Raw genomic sequence first — 20,795 nt, 5'->3', positions numbered from 1 at the left:
CGTTTCCGCGAAGGGTTGATATCAGTGTTTCTCGAGTACTTATCAGCGCACCATATATACTGCTGCAATATGAAACTGTCCGAAAGTCTGAGAGCACCATTGCCGTTGTTGAAGTCTATGAACGATACAGATAACAGAATATAATAAAGAGTTTGAGTGCATCGTACACTATTGCCTTTGCGTACGTAAGGCATGGCGTTGGGGGTTCGGCGCACGCGCAAGAGAGAGCTTCGCGCAGTGCGCAGGAACATCACGTGCGATGCTCTAAAACTCACTGTTTAGATGACCTATAGGATACGTTACATTACTCCGGATATATCCTGATCGCTGTAACTTGCTCCTTTGTCTGAAGAATTATTCCGTATCTGGACACCTTTCAGGCTTGCACATACTCTGTTGTCGGTACACAAGCAGTGTGACCCAAGTTCCTCATAATCGGAAATGGGTAAACAAACAAACAAACAAACAAAAACTGTTGGCGGCATGAGATAATGCGGCTTGCACGTACGCTTAGCTAATTAATTGTTTAAGCTTCACTGTTCGCAAGGTAAAACAATAAATATATTATAAATGATTCACATTCAGGCAAGACAAACACATTATATGCCGCTCTGCGTTTTCATGTATCAGCTATGGAATAATAAATAGTGCTAATAATAATAATTCCTAATAACCCCTAATAAATAAATACTGCGTCATACTGTTTATATGAATGCACCCCGGAATAACTGAGAATAGTGTGCACTGAATTATACTGGCCCTGTGACTCGGTAATCGGTGTGCCACTCATGTCACAGTGAATACAACGAATCCAGGATGTTCACGTCACTTTGCTTGTTACGTCATCAGGAAAGAAGAAGAAAAGCATGCGTGTTTCGCTGTAAATACGTAGAATATTCGGAAAGTTTATGAAGTGTACTTCCAGCGCCGCGAGGGAATAATATTCACAAGACGTCGTCATAACATGCGTCCAATAGGCAATTGAATTTCGGAGACGAAACAACGCTTACCAAAACTCATGTCCAAGTCACTCCTCCTCTACCTTCTCCGCCACCCCTTCCTCACGGCTTTTCTTCATTGTCACACCGCCGAAGACAACATAATCCTCGTGTGCGAGCACTCTCCTTATATTTTCACACCACCGTAGGGACGCCCCGAAATATTCATCATCACACCTTCACGAAGCAGACGACATCCACGTAGCAGACGATAGTGACTCTAGCAGACGACACCAAAAAACACCTCACGACCGACCCCGCAAACGAAAAACTTCGATTGTGAATCGTCTGCTCGAAAAATAAAACGCCAGCCGTGCCAAAAACTTCCCCGTTCCAACCATTCATTTCTCCCTCTCTGCCTTCGACTGCACACCTGGCCAATAGGGAGACGCCTCGCCTGTGTGACGTCATGAGGATCGAGTTCCGATTGGAAGGCCGGAGAGTGGTTGAGAACGGGGCGGATTTTGTTTTTGTTGTCTGCCGTCTCTTGAGCTGCGAAAAAAAGGTCCGTCCGACGACGACTCCGTAAGAAAGGGACAAGAGCAACGGGAACTAAGTGAGGCAAATGTGCTCTTGCCAAGTCTTTCTCTCATGCAGTGAGAGCACTGGCGGATTTGTATGCATGTGGGCGGAATGCGGTTTTCGGCTTGGCTTTGTCGTGTACGTGGCTTCTTCTTCTTGCGTCATGCTCAGGGTTGCTTGCTTGCTTACTCTGTTCGGAGTCGCTCATGCAGATGATATTAGAGACCTTGAAAAGAGATATGTCGGGGGGGTTTAAGAAAGCGAGACGTTATAAGGAAGCAGGGACGCACTTGTGTTCAAAAAGGCGTGTCTGATTTAGGTATTGAACGCTCACAGATGTCGAAACGTTCTTGGATTCGTGTGTTCAAAGCAGTTGATTTATTTATTTTGTTTTTAAATGGTTAGTTTGATCTACGAGAGTGGTGCTTACACAGTAAACTAACACAGTCAAACGCATAGACACAAAAGCTATAAAATATGGAGAAATCAGCCAGGATTGGGTTCCTAGTAAAGTCCCTCTGAAATAAAAACCCTCTCCCGCGATAAAAATGGCGTCACCAGATGCATAGTGCCTTTGTCATCTTTTAGCCCAAAGTCCAAACGCAAGTAACTGAGTAAAAAAACGGGTTGTCTCTGGGCGTTATCCTGGTAGCACCACCACGCCTTCAGACAGTAATTGCGTCTTCCTATGTACTCTCTTTCTTTCTCTTCCTTTCTTCCTCTTACTTACTTACTCATCCTCTCTTTTTTTCTAAAGCTAACATTGATGGCTTCAATCCCGAGTAAAATATAGCAGGAAGCAATTTCGTCATGAAACTATATCAAGAACGTATAATCAACTCTGTCTTCCACACCATATAACCAAGGACCGTTCCACTAAGCAATGTGCGTGGGCTACTATTTCCCTGAAATACCGAATCAGGAACTCATGAAGCAACAAGTAGGTCCCTGAAGACACCTTCGATGGATCTGGAACGCGTGTTGTGAGCTGTGTAAACGCGTGTCTTAAAAAAAAAAAAAAAGTGGCAATTACACCTTGTCACGCGCGCGCCGTTTCAAAATACGCAGCGTCCTATTTAGAGGGGGCCAATATTTAGTGGAGGAAGATAGTGCAATTACATGTTTAAAAAGTAGGCTCGACCTCAATGGCATACCAGGAAAACTGTTCTCATTAGAGCACCGAGGTAGGCGGCGCTCACCTCCAACGCGACCTTCCGTGTCTTCAAGACGACAGTCTCTTTCGAACAATGCATGCAACAACAAAATTAAGCGTTCATTAAATTGATATTGATACGGCATCAGCGGGGGCTCATATCGCTGAGTAGACGTTGGTACAGCTTGTCCACTTGTTGGACGTCCGGAAATTGCAGGTTCGAAACCGCTCCTGACCTCTCCCCAATGGAGGCAAAATTAACCATCAGGCCAACCCTTGTGATGTCGCTGCTGATCATAACTGGAATTCTGAACTAACCACTAATGAACGCAGTGTAACGAAACATGGATAGAGGCTATAAGTCAATGATCAGGTAGAGGAAGTGCATCATCATTAGTTATTATCATGAAAGTAAGGTGTGGCTGTTGTGGCACCCGTTGTCATAGACAGAGCTCCACTTGCAGGAAATACAAGTGTTAAGATTGCCGTTTTGCACACAGTAGTGCGCGTGGTGACCGTTTTCGTAATTAGAAAAATATGCGTATTTTCCGTCACTTAGATTAGATTAGATCAGTACGGACGCCGTAAGGAAGCAAGCGATGATTGATTGTCCATCTTTCCGCGAGGGACACCTTTTTGGAATGCCCACGATCATAAACCTGAGCGATGGGCAAACATGCTTATGACGCAAACACAAGAGTAAAACAGTAAGTTTGACCATTGCTCAGGTTTATCATCATGAGTTTGACCCCCAGCCTGTCTACGTTTCTCTTTCTTGGAATGCCCACGTTTGCAAATTGTCTTCTTTCTTGACACTAATAACCTTTCTTTCTACCATTTTGTGCTCAAGGTTCACCGACCCTAATTAATCCTCCGCCCCATAAAATACACACCTGTACCCCATTACAACGGTAGATATACTTGCTGGTTGACTCTGGTAGAGTCCATGCCCAATCCACACATCACGAGGCGGAAGTCCATCGTAACACATCTGCCGCACATTCGCTCGTTTTATTTTTATGAAGCGTGCACGAAATGGATTTCTTATGAAGATGGCATACGACGTTGAAATTGAAGCTTACAAACGAAACCTACACTGGGCTCTTTCTCCCCTTATTAAAATTATCTAAGAAACTGTGACGCAAAACACCTTAACTTTGCGTCTGTGATTCTGCGTTTACAACTCCTTACGTCACAATTTCCACCAGTGTCAACCACATTCAGAACGTAACATTGCCAACACTTCGTCGTGTTGAGGCATGTCTCAACTTTGCCGAGGCTCGAAGCTCCAAGCTCCAGGAGACGCAGCGACAACTTCACGACCCTATATACCTCACCTCACACTGCTACCTCACAAAAAGCCGGGGAGCGTATAGAAGTCACCAGAAGCCTACACCCCTCTCCCTTCCTCCTTTCTTAGTCATTCGTTCCGCGCGACGAACTCGTACACGAATTTGTAAGCTCCGACCATATCCAACGCGAAGCACCCGAAGGCACCGTAGACCCCATAACTTTAACTGCAATCGGCTCCAAGGCCAAGGACCAGGCGCGCATATTGTCCTTTGTCTAAGTGTACAACCATCTCCCCGTTCTCTTTGATGTTCCGCACCGCGTTTTTAGGACCATTGAAGGTTTGAAGTCCGGCAACGATTGTGTAGCAGTGGAGGAAGAAAGGGGCTTCGAAAAGTGGTTGGATTAACATTCGCTGCACGGGAACAAAAGGGAATGCGCGGCAGGTCGACTGCCAACAGCGAGACAAGGGTCGTTTTCGACGGATGCTTCCACAAAGGATCGCTCTCGTGTGCTCCGGAAGAGGGCCGTAAATGAGGCGGGGCATTCTGGGAAATATGGAGACCGACTTCTAAGGTGGACGTGAGATATGGCTACTTATTGGTCTTCGGAGGCATCGGTTGTGTTGTGCGAGGAAACAGGGAGAGTTAACTGGAAAGTAACCAAGCCGGGGCAAGCACTGAAACAAATACAGCATCGCAGAAACACATTTCCCCAGAAGCGGAAGATGCGAAAAGCGCCATAGCTCTCTCCGTCATAGCACGAGCACTCAACGTCGTGTCTTCACGTATGCTGCTAACCGTGGGGAATATCCTGCTACACAGCCACAGGATATTCGGTAGCAGACGACAGGAAAACACGGTGTCTTCTGCTAGTGTGTCGTCTGCTAAACGCGCAGTACGCCACTCCCGATATTCCGCACCGTGTGAATGCTCAACATAACACGGGACGGAACTTTGGGTTTGCGAGCGGTGTTTTCGCTTTTTCTTCCACTAGAATATTCCGTGAGGATGTCGCTCGTGTGAATACACGGTTAGGGACGACAAACTCATCCCAGCTCATCCCGTATTCGAGGCGGTGGTGATGGTGGAAGTGCTTGCCGTAGTCCTCCACGGTCAGGAGTCACGACTATCTCAGGGGGGGGGGGGGGGGATCATGCGTCGTGGTCCGGCGTCACAGGGAACTGTACCGACGTTTGTCTTAAAGCGTCTGAGGAAACCCCGCCGGGAAAACACCCAGACAGCACGGCCCAACCCCCGTAATCGAACCAGGGTCGACTCCCAGACTCGTCCCGTATTCGAAAGGAAAGTACTTGCTGTTCGATGACCAAACGCGTAGCTTGATGATGGACGGGCCCGCGTCCCCAGAACAACGTTCGGGGTTAAAGGGCTATAGTGGTGATCTTTGTGATGATGGAATTCAGATAAGGGGAGTGCATGGGTTGGAGTTCCGGCGCACTCACGTTTTTTGTTTCTTTATTTTTTCTTTTTTACACGACTTGCCTTAGTTCGTTGTCCATGCGGTGACGTGGAACTGTGTTGTGAGGTCCCATGAGGAGAAAACGGCAGTAGCGACGTAACATACTTTCGCAAGGTGTCTTCTCTTTGTACGAGACAGCGAGGTACTAAAGACCATTTCCATGTCCGCGTCGTCCCTAGCGTTGGAATGTTGAACGTCGCGTTATATTGGTCCTTTTCCGGGTATGCGCATGCGCAGCCACCTGTAGGCAGCCGCCATGTTAGATGGCGTGATTTGATATGTATTTATTTTTTCACAAACAAGCGAAAGGGAGGTTGAGGCAAAAAAAAAAGTTTTAAAGAAACTCGACAAAGACCTCAGTCACCCGCTGTCAGCGCGAATAAACATATGAGACAACTAAGACTCTTGTACAAGCTCTTTCAATAACTTATACTTCAACAATAAAGAACATATTTAAATGAAGGCATAAAAAACAGAAAACTGTAAATCAAACCAGTAATCAATAACTAATACTTGAATACTATAGAAGAACATATTTGAATGGAAGCACGGAATATACATAAGAGATGCAAATCACGAGTAACCACCATGCTGTAGTATTCAGTGTAGTAAAAAACAAGTGACCTGGTAAATGGATAAAAATTCTCTAATGCACAAAAGTAATTTAACAGATCATGCTGGCCTATTTTAGACAGGTCAATATCGACTGTGTTTGACAGTCTAGTTAAATTATACTGCAATGTTTGAAACACATAGGACACATCCAGAAGGATTACGATAATTATAGACATGACTCACGCGTTTCAAATTTGCCATATCAAGGGACTCACTGTCATTTTCTCTAATCATTTCCTATAGAGGGTGTCCACCGTAACTATAGAAGTAATTTTTAAAAATACAAAAATCATTTTTCCCAGTTTTAACCAATGACGATGTACTCTACGCCTAAGGGCTCACCTTAATAGGGCACAGGCAGGCTTCTGTGTCGATGCATTAACTAACTTCCGTTAATTATCTTTTTTAATTATCAGCGATAGAAGATTGACCCAATGAGAACGTCGAATCGCTTGGGCTCACTGGTAACATTACCGTTTTCAGAACAAAAATCGAGAGGGTTATAGTGCGAGGAAAGGGCCTGGAAATAAGGCGATATGGTGGTCGTTTTTCGACGCTCAAGTAGAAGCGCTCCCGTTTTCCTTTCCTCTGTATGCGGGAGAGGGAAAACACTGTCGCAGGGGGTACAGATTGCAAGGGGGCAGGTTGGTGTGACAGCTATTTCCCACCCCCGCATGCACAAAGAAATGAAAACGGGAGCGCATCTGCTTGAGCGTCGAAAAATGATCACCAGAGCACGTATCTTATTTCCAGACCCTTTCCTCGCGCTATAACTGCCTCAATTTTTGTTCTGAAAACGGTAACGTTACCAGTGACCCCAAGGGATCCGATGTTCTCATTGGGTCAATCTTATATCGTTGATAATTAAAAAGTTAGTTAACGAAAGTGAATTAATGCATCGTCACAGATGCTTGCATGAGCCATCTTGGGCCTTTAGGCGTAGAGTACATAGCCATTGGTTAAAACTGGGAAAAAGTTTTTTTTTTCTATTTTTAAAAGCTACTTCTATAGTTAGGGTGAACACCCTGTATATGTTCCTATATGATATAATATGCTTCGAGGTTACGTTTGAGGCCGAGACTAGGCGACGCTTTGTACTCATAATCCCGTAACGCGCAGCTCACTCTTTCTTCTGTTTTAATGAAAGATGAAAGTCACTGAAAAGGTTAGCCAGCTGTAGGGATCGAACCCACATCTTCTGGATTACCGGTCCAGGACTTTCATCCTTCATCGTTGATTTCTTAGGCAATTTGAGGCCTTGTTTGTATTTGTCCCTTCTATGTTGTTTCAGCCTCAGAATTTCAGTTTCTCTCTTCTCTTTCAAGTTTACCGCGGGGTCGTCTTGGTTACTTGCATGAAAACGCGACTTTCGACATTTCGCCACTAGGGGCGACACGAACATGGAAATGGGTCAGATTGCAAGTTGTGATTGTATCGTAGTATCTGTTTCTTCGATTAAGAAGTGTCAAAACTTTTTCAAGCTTCGTTTTTGTTTTCGTCTCGTTGTGTATGTACATGATTCGAATATGTTCTTATTGAATGTGTGTATTGCACATGATTGGTATTGAATTTCACGAACCTATTTTCTTTTCTAGGCGTGAGAAAGATGCACGACACAGCTAACGGTGAGTGCTCGATCCCTTCTCGAGAGAAAATCGCGCGAAAAATTCGATAAATCTGCTCAGTGTCCAACTCATTTTCTTAGAAGGACATCATTGGGGATAGTCGAGTTTCAGATGCTGCCCTCATGATGATCCGTGAGAGAACCTCCTCTCAAAGTTGCTTCCTCATTTTTTTATTCTAGTTACTTTAACTTTACTATCAGCAAGGAAGCATTTGATATCTGGACCATACACTCTGAAACAAACACGGTGTTCTAACTGCGCACAACGCCAGCTATTTACCTGTTTGTCACGCACAAGAATAACTAAAATGTTCTACAACCGATAACGCATCATCAGCCAGATGATGCATCCGGGCTCACCTGTGAAAGCACACCTCGAATAAATGGCTACCTTTCATTCGATCATTAAGTCGTATATCCCGGCCTTCGAATAAAAAAATAAATAAAAAAAGGAGGAGGAGAAATCCAGACTCATTTCACAACGTTCCTTTGCTGAAAAACGCTCCACTCTATCTTATCGTGTACACAAAACAAAAAGTGCCAGATATTTCATGTCGAACACCCCCATTCATAGCAGACGACAGGATGGTTGGTGTGCGTGCTGCCCTCTACTCACGCAAGTTCTCACTTGCCGCGTTACCTACACTTTGCAGAGAAAAAAAACACCGCGTATGTATAGAGAGGCCTAAAAAAACGTTAGGCTTAGCAACGAGCTCGTTCGCACGCGAGGTTGTTGAGCGATATCCCGCGTTATCTCGCCTCTAATGAGAGGTTTTCGCGGCACGCATCACCAGTCCCTCGGCACAAAGGTGCGAGAGCGATGAGCGATCGCGTTAAACTCAGTCCTTGTTCTTCATTTTTCTTTTGGAACCTGGCGTGGTTTACTTCGGGACCCTTTGATCTTCGGTTCTTTTTGTCCGACACAATGGGGGGACTGATGTGAAAGCGGCACGCTCTACATGAGCTTAGATGGGTCATCAGCGCTGGAAATTGCAAGGTTGACTTTGAGATGTGATGTGAGATTTGTGTCCTTTAGGTGTTGTGTGTGAGTTTGTCGAATAAGTTGTAGCGAGCACAATGTTGCTCGTTGTTTGACTAATGTGCTGTGTCGGCGTATCATATCCTGTATCAAACACAGGACTACAGTGTCCTGTAATTAAGATAGAAATGACGCCGTTTGGAGTTTGCCCTCACTGATTCAGTGTGTAGGCTAGTTCCAAGTAAGACAGGTTCTAGGACCAGTGCACAGGAAAGTTGATTTTTGCATCTCCCGGGTTTCTTTGTCTGTCCATACACAAAGTATATGTTGCCTATACAATGATGTCCGCTCATTTCACTCAACGCTGCTTCATTGACACCGTTCCATCGAACGCCGTTTCATCGAACTGTAATTATCCATCCACATCCGCTGTGTGTATATACTTCATGCAGTTAGCACGAATACGCTCGTTACTTTTGTAAGTAAACACAATTACCTAATTGCGAAAAGTGCATAATACGCCTCGCGAAAAAACTGGGACGTTTTGTCTTTTGAAAGGCATGAGCAGCGGTCCTGAACTATTACAAACGAGAGATATGAGACAAGAATGGATGCGTTTGGCCGCATGGCGACACTTGCGCCCGCTTTCTTCCCTGGTGGCGGGCGGAAGAAAAGTTTGCTAGCATATTCTACAAGCGTAAAAGACGATGTTGGCGATTTCACACGTCATCGCGTGAATTCTGTCTCGTGTTCGTTCTACCTCGGTGTATGTGTCCAACGCCTTATGTAATGACTGCATGAATCTGCGAAATAACTGAATTAAAGGCTGGATATAACTTATCCTTGCCACCACAGGTGGCACTGATTGCAGTGAGCGAGGGCGCCCCCTGGGCAGCCTAACGTGCCTAAAGGATGCCCAGCACCGTACTCCAGACCACCCCAGGCGCGCCACCACAGAGTGCGCGCAAGGTACTTCTGATAGATCAATTCTCTTGAAGGTGATGTCTATTGGAAACTGACGCTTGCCGGGTAATTCTGCATCGCCTCGTATTGTCCGTGATAAAGAGAACCGACGATCTGTGAAGCCAGACATAGTCAAGGGGATTCGTTGGCGTTAACTTATACTCTAGCCTATGTGAGCTTGCGACAGAGCTGTTCCAAAAATGCAAAATCTGAAGCGTTTAATGCAAGATATAGAAACAAAACTCGCAAAAAATCTGTTAATTGAACGTGCGAGTTGCCCATGTGGAGGATACACCATAGATACACTCTTCACGCTAAAGTGTCACACAGGAAGGCAAAAGCCTGATTGTATGTATACCGCTTGATAAAGAGCTACAATGTCGGGAGATGACTGTGAGGACTCGGAGTGGCTAAAAAGGTCGACGTCTAGAGAAGCTTCATATTTGCCCATTGCGCCTGTGTCGTTTAAAAAAATGCACTGTACAAAAAGTGGCGGCGAAATCGGACTCTGGAAACGTTGCGTGTTTAATATCCGCTAGAGACGATGTCCTTGATGCTTGCCTTAGTCATCTATACGTCGCTTGCTGTTCTAAAACTTCCTATTCGCCTCGAGATCGAACAGCGTCGCCACCATGCGGCTGCTCCGTGAACTGCCTTTAGTGGGGATTCGCGGCTTGAGCCGGTGCTTTCGCTGTGGTCATCGCGCTCGAAAACGTGCTTGGAAGGCTCAATTTCTGCACATTTGAGCTTTTAAAATCGCTTCAAAATGAATGAAAATTACCTGGTGGAAAACTTTGTTGAACTTTTCTAGTTCTCTGCACCAGCGTGCTTAGCAGGGAAGAAAACTACAGAACGTGCATATGTTCCTGTATGCGGATTCCAATCGGCCTGTGCTATATTATATTTGTAACTGCGGTTCTGTATATCAAACAAAATGTACCAAGAGCTAAGGTCAATGTTGTAACAGTTTTTTTATTATAAGTATAAAACTATGTCACAGTTATTTATAGAATGGTTTCTGTGCTAGCTGTTCTAAGTTACTTCACAATGCTCAGTTAGGATATTTCTGCACGCGCTAGACACAAGTTGTATAGAATGTATTAATATATGGAATATATGAATGCATGAATATATATATTTATGACACGGGTGTTTTAAATGTGTGAATTTCAAGCTTTCATCTAATTTCATCTAACCGTATGACAGACTAGACTTTTATTTTTCACATACGTAATCATTGGAACGCACGCATTCAAGGTAAAATGCTATCACCACCCCTGAACGTAATATGTAAAACACGCGTGTTTTTTGGGGTATGAAGCACGTGTGCAACAGCGTGTTTCAGAATATATACCTGCCGCTGGAACCAAAAACTTAGTTTATATGTAGTTATTACCTGACCGGTAGCACCCCAAAGTCAAGTCCACCACAAAGGTGTGGTCATCTCATAACATATTTTAGCACCATTTAGTGAATGCCCGCCCAGGAGACGAGTAAAACCTCGAACCTCTCCCGTACTCGCTCGACGCAAAATTGCAAAAATTGTAGCGAGGGGCTTCAATACTTACTGGGCTGTTCTGCCCTTATGTTACATTCTTGCGCATTTGTACATTTAGATTCATTGTTATTGTTGATTAGTACATTGTACATTTAGATCAGTGGAGACAGGAATTTGGAGTGAGTCTTTTTTTTAAATCCTTGTTGTCTCTACGTAAGCTAAAAAGGTACCGGGAAAGACAGCAATACACAAGCGACGAATAAATATTCGAGCGAGAGCAGCAAAAGACAAACAAAATCACGCTTGTAACAAAGGAGGCAGTGTTTCCCTTCAAAAGCACACAGGATATTTTCTTTTCACAACTTCGCGACTTGAGCGTTTCGCAGTGCAGCAATATTTGTCAACTTTCACACCTTATCAGCGTTCTAAGTATCGCATTTCAACACATCCGCAATATATGTGAGGCACTGACAGCAGCATTTTATCCAGAAACACTGCGATATCTGCGTAGAAAAGCCAGAGCCAGCTGCGTCCGATCATGCCGTATCCCCACTAGGGCATCCGTCGCAGCGCCACCTACAGTTCGATCTCGAGGCGAATAGGGACCTTGTTCCAAATGACCCTGTCTAAAGGGAGCAACTGGAACAATCCCTCGAAGACAATTATAAGTATGCGCTCAGAATGTGCGACTAACGAATAACGCCGCTCCATCATCGCGAATACTATGTAACTATACAGCCTAACAACTGTGGTCACGTTACCGAGCACGCAAATTACCGGAGCGCCATCTATAACCATCGACTTCGACGGTGATACCGTCGCCTTCTGACAGCGTAAATTATTCTAATAGCGCGGGATAGCCACCTCGTGACCCTATACATCTCCGCCACGTCTGGACGTGAATCTCAAGAGCATCAGCACTTCGCAATCTTGCACCTTCACGAACAATGAAGATGGCCTGGGACGCTTCGGCGCGGAAAAAGGGGCGTTAACCGCTCCTCCCGAAAAAAACGACGAAGTGGTATAGACAATAGACTCCAGGCAGCCGGAGCAATCAATTAATCGTGCGTGACCATCAATATGGCATACGGCGAGAAAAGGCTCCACACCGCAAAAGGAGGATGTGGAACAATGCATGTGGGCTGTGCTCCGCAGGAGGTTAACTAGAACATGGTATATGCGCAGGGTTTGAAAGTATTGCGGTCTGGCGGGCATGCAGTTTGCTCCAGAGTTCCAGCGCCACCCGAACAACTGTCGTGAAAATAGTATAGATGTTACGCATTATGTGTTGCATGGAAGCATTTCTTGAATGGATTTACATCTTTGAACAGTATGCAATGTGAACAGCGTTGAATGTGCATGCGTTTTGTTGTTGTTGTTTTCAACGATTTTCATGAGGAATATCTTGCACATTGCAAAGTAAACGCCGACCAGGAACATGTGGACCAGGACCAGGAACGCATGTCTATATGCGAACAATCGTTTTCTTGTAGCCGCATGCGAAATGACGGACCTCATGTCTCGAGTGGAAGGAATGTCTGGGGCAGACGTAGGAAGAGAATGTTTCTCCATCGCCACATGCTGGGCGTATAGAAGACCCACACATCTTATTGCACCTGATAGGCAGGAAGCTTTGTATATGAACTTTTCTGTGGAGAAATAATTGACCGTAACCAATTAATGCTGTCGTATACATACTTGCAGGATCGCTTTTTTTCTTTCGCATTACCTTTGCCGTACTGCCCATCGCCTGGTGTCCTTATATAACGCTTACAATGCTACCTAATCTAACGACATTTGGAACAAGAAGACAGGAAGTCTGCTCAAGGGAACTGCAAAACTTTTAATGAACATGAAGATGGCGTAAGAATCTCACGTCACGAGATCCGTACCATGATTTTACGTGATATGATGTCATCTCTCTTTACAACGTTATTATTCCGAGCCCATACAAAGTACTTCACACCCTTGAGAGAGTTATCTTCAAGCAAGAGAGACACCCTTTATAACCTCTTCTTGGTATAGCACTATATACATGCACGGGACGCTCTCAAATGCACATACTCCTGCTATGCGAAGAAGGCGTTTCAAATCGTCCAGTTATGCCCCCCCCCCCCTCCCCTGTCAGACACTTCGAAAACTGAACGCAGCGTGCAGTAGACTTAAACGACCTGCTCAAAAAAAAAGAAAGAAGGAAAAAAAAGAAAGTAATACGGGCAAGAGCATCATGAAGGGCAACACCGATAGTTCACAAGATCATGCTGGTGGGGCGGGTGCGAGACACGCCGTAATATGGGGTGAAGCTGCGAAGGGGGCGTTGTAGGCGCCGTGCAGGAGGTCGCTGCTGTCGATAAAAATGTGTGAAAGAAGAAAAAGGAAAGTGCAACGCCTTCGATACCGTGACTGCCATAACGCATCTCTAACCGGCTCGGCGATCATGTCTGGAATCTCGATGAGGAGTCCGGCAGGAAAGGAATTATGCAGGAATTGGCTTCCAGAAGGTGTTAAGAACGCTAATGACAGTCCACTTTGTAGCTAGACAGGTGCGCCCTCTATGCGTCGGGCAGGCGTAAGAGCAGGGTGGTGTTGCAGTGGAGTGCAGCGCGAAAGATTGTGCAGGCTGCGAGCGCTCTGTTTACATAGAGGAATGCGGTTTTTGATGTTATCTCGTAACAATAAGCGATTGCGAAGTGCGCGACGTTGTAGTTTTTTCGTTAAACTTTTTTGTCGCGCGGAAAAAACGCTTTATGGGGTGTCAGGTATATGTACGTCCTATATACGTTGACTAATGGAAGAAAGAGAGGCTGTGAGAATTGTCATTTTAAAACTGATGCAACCACTAAGCAGATAAAGTTCGAACACCGACTTGGTAAAATAAACGAGGAAAACAAAATTTAATGACAAACGTTATCTGTAATGTCTATCCATATTTATAATATAATGACACACCTGATGATGCCTCCCGCATGGGAGACGAAACGTTTGTTGTTAAATTTTGTTTTCCTCGTCGTTGCGTCAAGTCATTGCTTGAGTTTTATTTTTTCACAACGAGTCCCGGCTTTTGGAACCGATTTTTGACTAAGCGTGTAGTGTTACTTGCGAAGCGAATGCCATGCAAATACGAAGCGATGATTGCAGCCTTCACATCGTTTTATATAGAGATGGGACGAATCTAGAACTTTCCGAATCCAAATCCGAATCCGAATCCAAGGAAAGTTCTGCGAATCCACGAATCTTACAAATCTCGAATCTTTCGAGTCCTTTCTTGAAAAAATATTTTAAAAACCAGGGAAAGCGTTTCTACTGAAAAGTGTTTTGAAGCAGAATTCGTATCTTTTTTAGTGAAAAACAAATTAAATAATATGAGACAATTGATGTTCTGAGGCTGGAACACATAGAAAGGACAAATACATACAAAGCCTTAAGTGCCTAAAAAATTAATGATGAAAGGTGGAAGTCATTGGAAAAGGTTAGTCAGCTGTAGGTCCTATACAGCTGGCTATAACCTTTTCAGTGACTTTCATCTTTCGTCATGAATTAAGTAGCAGTTCACATTCAGGAGAAAACACCTCCATTACGTCTTAAATTAAATTATTTAACATGTTCATCGACTATAAGAAATACATAAACTATCCAGTCTTAATTATTTCTATAAAACTAAGAAGTGATCAAAAGCAAAACCATGTTACTTTTAAACTTTAAATGTATGAGTTCCTTGTCTGAACTCTTCTAGTCCAGAGCAATGTAAATAAACAAACAAGAAAACACAACGAAAGAAAGGTTAGGTTGCAAGCGAGCTGGTGGTGACGATCCATGACTTTAAAACCCGATGCAAGGCAATGTTGTTGTATATAAATAAATGTTGTTGTGCAATAAACCGGACAGCTGAGTTTGAGACCGTGTTGTGTTGTCTGTTATCGTCCTCTAACGTGTCTCGGGTTTTCAAGTCATTGGAAGAAAATACAACCGGAAGTTTTAAATTAATGCAGATTATATTGTTCAAACAAACCTGCATTCTCACACGGTCAGGATCTAGCCTACTACGTTTTTTATCAGCTATAACACCCGATGTGTTGAAGAGTCCTTCTGACATTACTGCCGGTGGTGGTGTGATCAGGAACTTTTTAGGCCAATCAATGGCTTTTCGGCGGATTCCGGAGGCGCCAATTTTAAAAAGAAACAAACAAACGTCGTTGGTGGATTCGAAAGATTCGATTCGCCAATGAAAGAAGGAAGTCACTGAAAAGGTTAGCCAGTTGTAAGGCTCGAACCCACAACTTCTGGATTACCGGTCCAGGGCTCTTACCCATTGAGCTAAAGCTAACACACCTTCCCAGCGACGTCCAATTGGGTGCGTCATCTGAAGGGACAAACCAACCACTCTCTCACACACATCCCACTTTCACTCTTACATGTTTTCTCACTCATACACACATTCGTACGACCGGATATCGACGCAAGGCACTTGAGGCTTTGTATGTATTTGTCCTTTCTATGTGTTCCAGCCTCAAAACATCATTGGCCATCGATTCGCCGTGTTTGGCACTGGGATTGAGATTTCTGAATTTCGAATCCCTGTATTCGAGGATTCGCAGATTCGGTCGGCCCGTATCCCTATAGTTTTATGCCGTCTCTTCTGGTGTGTTCGACCACACTCTAAATCTTTTCACACCTTTAAAGGTGTAATAACGTGCATGGCGCACGCCTTTTTAGGTGTAATTTTGGTAACATCATAATGGAGCACGGTTTCGCACAAATTTTCTTTACTCGAGTGTTGTCTGTCCTCCAAAAATGCAGTCTTGCAACATCTCAACATTGTTGAACAGTATTGTAGACACTTGCGCGTGCTCGATTATCGGTAGCGATGCATATATGCATTAGCACGTACTGACAATATCCAAGACATAATGAAAGCAAGATTTGCACTGACATTTGATCTTTAGTAATGCTTTCCTAATTTTGTAAAATATCATCCTGGAGATGCAATGTTACGCAACCAGGTTGAATGGGCATAGCGCACACCTTTAAAGGTGTGAAAAAGTTTACAGTGATTCGCATCACGAGTGAGTCGCGGAAAGAACGCGTCATTTGAGATAGACACAAATATGCAAGCAGTTGGAGCCCATCATGTTCGCACGTCCGCGACATTTGCTCGGAGGTATACGGACGTAAGCGATTCTCAGAAAGTGAAATCCAGCTGGGACCCGTGTAGATGTGGACGCCCGCGGTGTGGCGCCCTGCAGAGGCTGAGACGTTTAAAGAAGGGGCCTCCCTTCAGTGGATGTCAGAATGGGCTATAACTGAGTGGGCATCGGTGTCTTTCTTTCTGGCCACAATTCCACGCTGTTCCGCGAAAAAGGGTGTACACTGTGAGACGGAACTGTCATTATATGATGTCTTTCGCTGAGACCTTTGTTGGATATATATAAACGAGAAATATGGTTTTACTAGTTTTATTAAAGTGGCAACTCGAGGAGGCATTTCAAGGAGCTAAGATATGGGACTCTCTTCCCATAGACCCAATAGCTGTGTCCTAATCAGGTTATGTGCGCGTAAGAGTGTATAATGTGTTGTCCGTATTATCGTACTTGAGTTTTTCATGTTGTTGCGCGTGAAATATTGCTTATGTAAGTCATTGCAGCAGACCTACCACTAGCAGACTATGCTATGGGTCTGCACGTGTTCGGTATTTATACCATTGTTCACTATCGCAATAAACAGCCAATTCAAATTCAAAACTCGAGAGTACTGCTCTGCTGCTTGAAGTTGACGGAGGTCAACGTAGAAATATAAAGAGTGAAATCTGATACTGCAAGCGTGCAAGGTTACTTTTTATGTATTTGGAGACAAATCAAATCCGCGCCCATAAACCTGTAGACGTCTGTGATTGGCTTAGGCACGGAACCATGGTACAAACTGCTCTTCAAGCAACTTCAACATGCTGCAAACTGTTGCTTGTACACTGATGACGTTGCGAAAGCCCCCGTCGGTGACTATGCACTTGGAGCACTTTTGCGTACTTTCAAAGAGAAAACATAAAATACTCGCGTTAGCAAGACATTGTGAATTGGCTTCCATATCTGCTTCGCGTCCGCTATGTTCTTGCATGCCCCGTGTCTCAACGTGGGTACTACAGTATTACATCAACACCACCTAGATAGAGCAGGCCTGCTAACTCGTCGACGTGACGTAACAACTAAGAGTCAGCCAATCAGGACCGTGTTTTCGACGGCCGTAGCCAATCACGAACGGGCGTTCGAGATGGTAGCCATGGATACGAGCCACCGTCAGCCGCGTTGGCAGCCACTGTCGTCTGCCAGGAGTGATCGTCCCAGCGTACCAAATGGGAAATCAAAATAGAGCGCAAAATGGTCCCATATTTTTCTCAAGACTATTTCGCTGGAAATCTGTTGCACTTTTAGTCGAGTTTCAAAATTGCGAACTTAGCTGCAATCATTTGCGAGTTCTTGAATTCGCAAATGTCCTCAGGTCCTACGCGGTCTTCAGGATGTCCCCAAAGCATTATCGTGACCTCGTCCTTCGATATAAATCCGTAGAACGTCCTGAGGATGACACTGGCGTATTGTCCGTAAAGCGTCATTCAGGTATGTCCCATGCGCCTCGTTCGTGCGTTCCTGTGTGTAACTAACTGGATGAGAAACACTATTTTGTTCAGCGTTTTTCGCAGCAGCGTTTTTTGCACCTTTGCCATGATACATCTGCTTTGTTTTTCGGGCCGATCTCTGATGCTGAATGTGTCATAAACAAAGGGCGGTCCTGTGTAAGATTTCTCTTCCCCCCAAAAAAGGTGACTGCCTATGATACATGGAGCATTTACCGCGAAAAAGACTGAAATGCGCGATTCTGTTGCACTGTGTTTGACCTACCAAGGTCCTGCCGAATGTCTCAAATCAAAAAGCAGTAAGAAACATAGGCTTTACGTCGATGGAGAGTTAATACTCAAAGCAATTCCTCGTTTGTTGTATTATTCGTTTGCATAATCAAATTAAACTTAGCAACTCGCCCTTCGTATTGATTCGGACGCGAGTAAGACAACAATTTACGGGAGGTCGCGTAATAAGCAATAAACGGTATCTGTTTTCTCTTCGGAAGGAAATTCCAGTACCTTTCTCTGAGTTTAGGAACATGAGTACACAGTGTTCTGTGGCTCATCTCATAGAGTCAACAACGGGTAGTTTCTCGGACTTAGTGCTCCTGGAAAGATTTTTCTGAATATTTTATATTTCTCTCTGCTTGCTTTTTAAACCGCCGCGCTCATTGTCCGTTATGAGAACTACGCTAAACAAATAAGAGGGAGAAACCGAAAATGGAAAGCTGGAGGCTGAGGTTGAAAAAAACAAAAACAAAAAAAACACAGCCTTGTACTGAAAACGTGCGTTCACTTCTCAAAACAAATAAATACATAACTCACTATCTATAAGATATCCTGTTTTAATCCTAAGACCCTACTGAGGGTGTCTTGGGGAGGCCTTCTAGAGGGGCTTGTGAGCATGGCCAGAGGCATTGTATTTTAACGTTTTTTTTAACAAACTGAGGACCGTACGGGGATGTCCGAGGGATGTTATTCCTGTCCCAAGAGAACATCCCTGGAATGACCTGAGGATATCATTGTGTTCTCGAGGCCGACTACATTTTCCGCTGGCGGAGGAATACTTCTGTAACTTGAGTTGTGTGACTTGTGTCGCAGTGTAAGCCTTGGTGACGGAATGTGGGAACTGTTGCGCTGAGAGCCTTCATAACTTCCCTGTCCCAGAACTCCCGCTGCCTGACGAGTCGATGCCACACGACATTGACGACTCTGGCCCGCCGTCCAGTGGCGCAGTCTATTGTTATATGTGGCGACGAGCCCCGCTGCGACACATGGCATATAGTTCTGAGCATGTCACTTCGCAGACTGCCTCGTAATTTCACAGATAAAAAGATACTCAGTAGCAGAAAGCACCCCTGTTTTATAGACATCATCTGGATTGCGTCTTCTGCGCCCATAGCCAGCTGCGTTCATAGCAAAGTCCATAGCCAACTGGGAGCCGGTCGAGTCTTCGTCGTGAGTCGTAGGGAATTATCTCACGTTTAAAACGGCAAGATGCAAAGGCACAACACAAGAGTTATTGCAAATACATCGTTCGACGACTGCCGTGAAAAGACCACGGGGATCCTTGATCGGGAGCCTCCAAGTTCCTCCAGTTCCATTTATTCATTTAATATTCTTTCTTTCTCTCTCATTCTCTATAGGCTGACGACATGCCGTGAGACCATGACAAAATCGTTCTCTCTTGACTGCTGTGTTCAGTCAGTCATGCATCGCAACATGACTGGCTTGAAACGAAAATATTTGTGAAGTGTGTACAATGTGTGTAAAAAATAGTGCACAGTGATTGCTGTAGGATTTGCAAGATGACAATGCACTTTAACATGCTTCAAACTTAAGTCTTCAAATTTCCTTACTCAACACGCGCTAACTGCAACCGCGGTCCTGGTACAAGTAGTGGGCTGCCAATTTTAATTGGTTACGCAGTCCGTAAACGAAGCACCAGCACGACCATCAAGCACCACCAGCACCACCACGGCGGATTAACGACATCGCCGCCACCACCGATGTATTATTGTTGGTGAGAGAGAACTATAAACGTCGGCCTTCTTAGTTAGCCTTAGGAACGCCCCCTTCAATTTCTTTTACTTTCTGAATTCTTGATTTAGGGAACCAGCATACTATATAGAATGTGAGCGGACGGGGAAATTATTTTCTGACAGCAAAATATTATCAGGAACGTACAGCCGCTCCGTGTAGTGCTTGACACCTCGCGCGGAGTTTCGGTTTCGTTTTCTCAATAAACGTTCGCCGTCGTCATAGATGGCGCTACATGGTTGTGTTTGTGCAACATTTCGCCAGATGACTCTACGTGTCTTTCTTCCTTCACATATTACCTTTGGTCTTCTTTCTTGCTTTTCTTGCTATCTGTCTAGCGGTGCAACTCTAACACCTCGTGCACTGTTCACCGTTCAAAATTCAAATTGGGAGTCCACCACTGTCCACCGTTCTGCTTTGCTTTGCATTCGTCGTTCGTTTGCTTAAAACATACGAACTTGCATGCATTTGCTAAGACAGCTTTTGCCCTTGCCTCAGTTACGGTAGGATCAACTTCTTTCACTTCAACGCCTGTTTTTCTTTTCTCAGTTTTTTTTTTTTTTCAGCACCAGCAGCATTAAGAATGTGTGCCATGCGCTCACTCTTCTTCGGCAATTGCTGCAAGTTAACGTTGACGGCCGGTTACGTTCTGGTTGAAGAATCGCAGCCGGTGAAGTAAACAGGTGCTCTGGATGCAGGCCGGAAGTAAAGTGTTCCAGGGAACCCCAGAATGCCTCGCGAAATAGATGGGTTTCGAGTTGACTGAGCGCGGAAGCTGCGTCCAGCTGCTCGACCTGGCATCGCTGTCATTAGAAATGAACCTGAACCGTTTTTCATCAACGCCAAAGTGTGCTGCGGGAAGGCGCGAGCGAACTTGCTGACTCTCTGCCAAAGTGCTGTCAGCATATAGAAGAGGCCGGTAGTTGGATCTAAGTTTGAATTGGATCTGGATTGGCCTTGGATACTGGACCTGGGCACCGATCTGGATCTGTTTCCTTTCTATGCCGACGCAGTGTTGCTTTTCTTT

The 20,795-nt window shown here is 44.7% G+C and overlaps 1 protein-coding gene across 4 annotated transcripts in view; it reads right to left on the bottom strand.

Annotated features, from left to right (window-relative positions):
• LOC135387939 (protein Wnt-5b-like) overlaps window positions 1–20,795 on the bottom strand; it is a 245,233-nt gene that overhangs the window by 40,021 nt on the left and 184,417 nt on the right. Inside the window, exon 1 of one of the 4 annotated variants that reach the window (XM_064617168.1) lies at window positions 1,011–1,330. The exons of the other annotated variants lie outside the window; for them this stretch is intronic. Coding sequence (XP_064473238.1) covers window positions 1,011–1,020 — 10 coding nt within the window. The 5' untranslated portion in view covers window positions 1,021–1,330. Of the gene's footprint in view, window positions 1–1,010; window positions 1,331–20,795 lie in introns of those variants that run through there. 4 annotated transcript variants of the gene reach the window in all.

The sequence above is a fragment of the Ornithodoros turicata genome, chromosome 3 (genome assembly GCF_037126465.1).
Source record: "Ornithodoros turicata isolate Travis chromosome 3, ASM3712646v1, whole genome shotgun sequence".
NCBI lineage: Eukaryota > Metazoa > Arthropoda > Arachnida > Ixodida > Argasidae > Ornithodoros > Ornithodoros turicata.
This window is presented reverse-complemented; position numbering and strand designations above follow the sequence as displayed.